This window comes from Scomber japonicus, chromosome 4 (assembly GCF_027409825.1).
Source record: "Scomber japonicus isolate fScoJap1 chromosome 4, fScoJap1.pri, whole genome shotgun sequence".
NCBI classification, from domain to species: domain Eukaryota; kingdom Metazoa; phylum Chordata; class Actinopteri; order Scombriformes; family Scombridae; genus Scomber; species Scomber japonicus.
In genome coordinates, this window is record NC_070581.1 from 17,011,860 (window position 1) to 17,018,682 (window position 6,823).

Sequence of the window (6,823 nt, forward strand, 5' to 3'; positions counted from 1 at the left end):
TCTGCTCTGTCTGAGTATAGCAAGAGTTTCTCTTCTATGAATCAATGCACAAGGTCGAACTCAAGAGCAACTGAGGTGAAAATCTCTTTGCATCAAGGCCAAGTTGCGTTACAGATGTTATTACTGATTGCCATTATGTAATCCATAGTGCACCCATAATATGGTGTTGACATCTTCAATGACACGCTTCCTCACTGCTGGGGTGAAGTGGACAGCTGAATGCAGAAAGAGGCCCTGTTGATGGTACATCTGTCCTTTGTTGATGGAAACATCTGGTGGAGGTCAGCAGTCTCTGCTCTCAGGCAGCGACGCTGGAGGAGGTGGTGGTGGTGGTGGCAGGGTTGTGCCCTACAGCAAGTCCTTGCAACGGTCCTGTGTGCACACACGCGTGACTTTTTCAAACATGTCTCTCTGTATGTCTGCTTCTGTCTCATCTGCGTTTGTCAGTACAGGCTGTCCTTGGTGGTGGAGGTGTGTGTGGTAGTGGAGTCGTCAGGCAGGGAGCCCCGGCGGCCAGGTCGCGACCGACAATGCAGCAAGTTCTGCAGCTCTCTGGACACGCTGCTGGAGAAAGCTGTGTATATCCATGGGTTGGTGCATGAGTTTAGACTGGCCAGCAGCATCATGATAGTGAAGGCCACTCCTGCAGAGGACAAATACACATACACACAGATGCAGAAACAAACATGAAAACTTTCATTTTCACAAGAACAGTTTGTGAGCTGTAAGATTTTTCCATACTGGGGACAAATGATCAAATATATCACATTGTTCTTTGCTCTTTTATGAACAGAACATAAATATGTTTATCTATTCAGTTTGAATATAAACTAACCCTGACTATTGTTTTTTATTTCATTTCCTTCAGGAATAGAAAGGACTGTAAATATCACAGATGGACAAACCTCTACGTACTTCCTTTTTCTGATTTTCTGTTAATATAAGTCTTTTATGTAATAAGTTAAACATGCTTATGCCAATTTATGACAACAGATAAGAACTAATAGATTTTAGAATACAAAGCTGATAGTAATCAGCTGTGTTTGTGATTTGAGCCGCTAGCCTGAAAGTACTCATCTAAATGCACACTTCTGCATGTGAATACACTTTGTGTGTATGTGTGTGTGGAAGCTGACATACCATACACTGTGTGATGAAATGTCAACATCTGGCAGTGGTGCCAAATCATCAGGGGATATAAACAAGTTATTTACTGGCCTCTGATGACAGAGGACATCCATTCAGTCCATTATATCAGCCACAACTTAAGGCTACAGTAACTACTTGCTTGCTGCTAGTGAAGACATTAACAGATGCTGTTTGTTTGCCAAAATGCACAGAGGCCAGTGATGTCATCCAGGGGCAGTGCATCAAAACAAACATTGTTCTTTTTACCTTGACTTTCACTCATGGTTACCACATCTGAGCTGCATCTAGGTGTTGCATGGAATAATGAGTGAGATTGTATTCAGTCTTACTCACTGCAACAGCACTGATCAGAGGTTGTTGTGATAAACCAGATCCAATCGTTAAGTTTTTGTTTTTGGCTGCCTGATGTGCAGAACAGATGCACATTAAGGGTAATTTTATGGATAAAATGTGCTAAAGAGAATCTGAGAAAAACAACTACATTGTAATTATAACACTTTTTTGATGTTTTCTAAGGGTGAATTGTACAGTCGGGCAGAATGTTGCAATGTTGTACCAGAGCAACTCTTTGAAATGACATCATGGATAAGCAGCACCCATAAAGCATATTTGTAACTGACCTTGGTCTGGAGGGTCGGGGTCCCAGGCCGCCCACAGCTGGACAATAAAGAATGGTGACCAGCAGATAGTATAGACCAGCACGATGACCAGGGTCATTCTCACTGTTTTGGACATGGCTTTAGTGATGCTTGGGGGTGGAGTGGCTGGAGGATGAACAGGAGCAGGAGCATAATCCAGGGAGCAGCGAGGTGAGCCTGAGGCCAGTTCGTAGGATGTGTAGGATTCCTGACAATCTGAGTTGTTCAGTGGCTGCTGCTGTGCTGGCGATGTTGCTGTCCCATCCTCACCACGGCAACTGTTATACTGAATAGCGGATGGTACATAGTCGTAACATTCCCCCACCTGGCTGTTATTGTGAGGGTTATTATTCACACCCTTCAGGAGCTGTCCTCCTCTCCCATCCTTGCCCCTTCCTCCAGATGCCTGTCTCCCCCTCTCCCGGGCCCGTTCATCCTCCTTCTTAAAGCTGTGGAAACGGAAAAGGATTTGATTCTTCTTCAGCTCAGCCATCACCATCCTCTCTGACTTCAAGTAGATGTTATTGTGGATCTCCCGAAAGATTCTTATCTGAAACATAACAATATTTTCAAGAATCTGCACAGTTTAATGAGGGAAACCGTGCAAAAGACATTCCATCACTGAAATCCCTCTGGGCCTGAGGATTAAATTTTAGGACTAGCACATGCCAGATACAGATACTAGCTTTGTTTTCATTTCAGCTTTAACATTCACAGGAGATTGAAACAAAAAGGAGAGTGTGTACTGGTCTTCCCCATCAGCCATAAAACCAGTGTCAGACATTTTTACGCATCATTATTAAATACTGCTATTCACTCTGTTACAGAGCTGCTACCATAAAATTTTATTGGAGGAAAATGATTCCTCATACTCTCCTGAGCAACTAAAACAGTAATTTGAAATCCAGTAACAACAGGTCACCCATATTTCCATATATTTTTACTCAATTGTTTATAGTTTGCTACCGTCAACAATCTCTTCTGCCACATTTCATTTTCAAAACACATTTATGAGGGCATGATTTAATTGGACACCACACACCAATCCACAGCACCATATGGTACAGTAAAGTATAATGATACTTATTCATCTGAGTCACTTGCAACTTTCAGAATTATTTCCTTCTGCTTCATACTTCTGACAAAGTGTCTAAAGAGGCCTCTCAATCTGAAATTCGATAATGAAAAATGGTCAAGGATTCTATGTTTGGCTGAGATCTGGTACATTCCACTTCCTGCCAGGAGGTTCTCAGTGTGGGCAGATTTTCTGAGCAGCCGTCTCAGCAGTGGTCTTCCTAGTGCTGTGTTAATTAGGGGAAATAACTAGACCCTGGAAATATCTTTCCCTAAATAGAGTAGTAGGGCTGATGGGAGACGGCCGAGAATGCCTATCCACCATGGGATGCTACATAACACCAACCACAGTCCCATATGAATTATCAAATGATGCCTGCCAAATGCACCGCCATGAAAACAAAACAGCATTTTATACATGCCACATGCTTCATTGTTGGATAATGTTGCCTACAGCACGTCATCTTAGTCAATGGGCTTTGTGGATTGTGCAGATTGTGAAATCGATCAGTACAACCAGCATTACCTGACAGATGGTAATAATGAGGGCAGGCAGGACGAAGACAGCCGCTGCCATCCAGGTGACGTAGGCCTTCAGACCCCATGGCTCAGCAAAATGACCCCAGCACTCGTACTCTCCAGGAGCCACTTCTGAGCGAGAGAAGATGAACACCTGACAAATCGAATAAAGGAAGGGGTCAGCACACCCACAGACATGAGCCAGTTTTCTCCTGCGTCAACTGAACTTCAGTGACCTCATGGTGCTAAAATTAGAACGTCTTGAGTTCTACTGTAGAAATCAGGGTGTGAACACCCACTGAACCCTCATTTCCTATTTCAACATACGTTTGGTTTGTGTGTGTGTGTGTGTGTGTGTGTGTTTGTAAGTGTGTATGTGTGTGCGTGTGTGTCCAACCCTCCCTACCTGCGGTATGCTGAGGACTAATGCCAGGCCCCAGGCCACCATGACAGGAGTGTTCCAGCGGGACATTGCACCCCCACGGTAAGCCTGCAGTGGGCAACAGATGGCATGGTGCCGGTCTACTGTCATGGCAACTATCATGTAGGAGGAAGCAAACATGCCCACAATTTGCAAGTACTTGACGGATCGGCAAAGCAAGTCAGGCCCCTGAAACCTCTCTGTGATGTCCCATATAAGCTGGGGAAGAACCTGGACACACAGATTAAAACAACAGGCTGTTATTTTTTAAAGTGGTTAATATAGCATTCAGAAGCAGAGCATTCAACCCCTTACAAACAGAGAAAAGAAACAAAGGTGATATTTAACAAATACCATAAAAGACCCAATCCTACAAATCCTAGAAACGAACAGTGTCCATGTTTGCATACTTTAGTTCAACAGTTTTTGGACAATCCATTTTTGTCTAAAAACGCATCAGCGAACCACATATTTGTTGCCCAAACATGGGCGCTGTAGTCAATAGTTTACCTCAATTCTCACATAAACTGTCATGTTGCCATATACATTTACTAGAGCACAAGATTTGCATAAATCCGCAGCAGAACGTAGTCCCAAACAAATTAGTTGCTAGAGTGCCCAGTAGTTTCAGGAAGGTACTGAGCCTTCTTTAAAAATTAAACTATATATTTGTGAGCCACTTTCAAAGATTTATGTCTTCGGAATAGAACAATGAGCTATGGACTAAAAGACTAACAAATTGTTGGTTTTGTAACTAATAACAAGCCTCGGAAATAGGAAAAGTTTTTAGTTTAAAAATCCTTTAATAAATCATGGATAAAAACTGAATAACTAATAAATATACAGGCCTAATAAAGTGCCAACATTTTTAGACTGCCAATCAATACCATGGACTTCTATTAAAAGTAAACTGCAGAGTCATTGGTTTTTTTATCCTTCCTTGACTACTTGCCTTATCCTTGAAGAGCACCTGATTTCCCCCCCTCAACATTACCAACTCTCATCAGGCAGTTTGCTCCAGTGAAAAAGACCAAAGCAGCTAAAAGCACCATCTGATGACCTGAGAGGTCTGACTGGGGAGCCAAACCATTAAGTGCTTTAAAGACTTTAAGTAGCATAGTAAAGCTGACTCTGTGATGCGCTGGGAGCCACTTAAGTGATGTAAGTACTGGAGTAATATGTTCATGTTTTTGTGTACATGTGAGCATTCTGGATAGTGTATGCTGAATGAGCTGGAGCCTTGTTGGTTTGGGATATCTGACAAAGAGAACATCACAGTGATCTAATTGGGTGATCCATTTTTTTGAGGGTCTGAAGTGTGTTTCACATTGTAGCTGCCAAAGCTCTGCTGCCTTATACCCTCTCTAACTCTGGTCCTGCGCTGTGCTCAGTGTGCTGTGTGAGAGGGGGAGTGGCCAGTGGCTAGAGTGGCAACAGCAAATGTGTGCTTCTTATACTGATATATTTATCTATATCTTTCTTATCCAAACAACGTCAAACTTGGCACTGCACTTACTTGTGCCCGTAGCAAGACACCTGTCACGTTTGAAATCCGTTCGGATGAACGGTTCAAAAGAGATATGCGAATAACAGACAGACAGACAGTCCTGTCATTTATAGATAGATATAAATGTATATATATGTATGTGTGTGTATATACATATATATATACATATATGAATACTGAGAGGGAGAGACAGAGAGACTGAGAGAGAGAGAGAGAGAGAGAGAGAGAGAGAGAGAGACAGAGACAGAGACAGAGACAGAGACAGAGAGAGAGAGAGAGGGGGGGGGGGGGGGGGGGCAATGTGGCAAGTTAAAAAGAAAAGGTCCAAGAATTGACCCTTGTGGAACCCCCTCAGAAAATCTTCATATTTGACAGTAACAAAGCATCAACTCTAATACTTTATATTTCTACAATGGTTTCAAGTATGAACTCACCTGAAAAAAAGCCACCACCAGGTCTGCCACACACAAGTTGACCATGAACACATGCATCGGTGCATTGTGCTTTCTCCTCCTCAGCAGCACCCACAGAACAAAACTATTCCCCAGAGTGGTGAGAGCCAGCACCAACCCGAGCACTGCAATCTCTGCCCGGGCCAGGCCCAGGTCCCTCATTCTGGGCTGGGGCAGGGTGTGAGGCGTGGTAGTTGAACCATTATCTGGGAAAAACCCCAAAAAGGATCCCCGGCTTTGAGAAGTGTTGAGGGAGTTCAGTTCAGACACAAACAAAGACGAAGAAGAGACGTTGCTCCCTCCTGTGGCGACCAGAGAGGAGAGGGCTAGCCCATCCCAGTCTGTTTCCACACTGATGCTTGCCATTCCTATGAAACAAGAAAAAGTGTTAATGTTGTAAAGATAATGAAACCTCTTGTTTTTTGTGGAGAGTGCTAAATTAATGGCCCTACACAAAATGGTCATCAGGAGTCAGTATGGTCCAGGGTCATAAGACTGTCTTTTCTCAGATTCTACCAAGATTTTATGAACAAACAATTTTCTTGTTCTGAAATATCATAACATCAGTATCATGTCTGTCCTCTTGATTAAATCACATGCAAAATGCCCACAAATTGGTCAGCTGAGTAATTCTTATCTTTGTCGCCCTACTGAGAATCAAACTAAAACACTTGGGCTTTTATTAAAGATTCTTGTTGATGCAAGGATTTAACACAAGACCTCACTTGATTTCAGTGCATCTTTTACAATTTAACACTGTGCACCATGAATAGCTTCTAAATTAAGCCATTTTATGACGTGTTAGTGAAAGATATGAAAGCTATAGACCGTACCAATCATGCAGTCATGTGAATATTATGTTTGTGTCTCCAGTTTTTTAATAAGTCTTCAGTCTGTATGTTTGTCCATCTGTTAATTCCTCTCATTCTGTTTGACGCAAGTCCAGCATAGTTTGTTTTCTTTTTCATACTTTCTCAAGGTTGATTTGACAGCTTTCCCTCTATCCCACCACTCGTATCCCTTCACCTCCGCTCTCATAATCGCTCACATCCCATGCTTACCC

At 42.8% G+C, this 6,823-nt stretch overlaps 1 protein-coding gene across 1 annotated transcript; it reads right to left on the minus strand.

Annotated features, from left to right (window-relative positions):
- Positions 1-394: 394 nt before the first annotated feature.
- LOC128357783 (vasopressin V2 receptor-like) lies at positions 395-6,126 on the minus strand. The gene is made up of 5 exons (XM_053318154.1): positions 5,743-6,126; positions 3,787-4,032; positions 3,388-3,534; positions 1,770-2,337; positions 395-643 (listed from the first exon to the last, which is right to left on the minus strand). The coding sequence occupies exons 1-5, from the start codon at positions 6,124-6,126 to the stop codon at positions 444-446; spliced, it is 1,545 nt and encodes a 514-aa protein (XP_053174129.1). The 3' UTR covers positions 395-443.
- Positions 6,127-6,823: the final 697 nt, after the last annotated feature.

What these genes read in the sequence shown, in the direction of transcription:
- LOC128357783 (XM_053318154.1), bottom strand. Translation starts at nt 6,126, where the DNA reads ATGGCAAGCATCAGTGTGGAAACAGACTGGGATGGGCTAGCCCTCTCC. An exon ending in TGGTGGTGGCTTTTTTTCAG is followed by an intron (nt 4,033 to 5,742) that starts GTGAGTTCATAC and finishes CTGTGTGTCCAG; the next exon opens with GTTCTTCCCCAGCTTATATG. An exon ending in CCCCGACCCTCCAGACCAAG is followed by an intron (nt 644 to 1,769) that starts GTCAGTTACAAA and finishes TGTCCTCTGCAG; the next exon opens with GAGTGGCCTTCACTATCATG.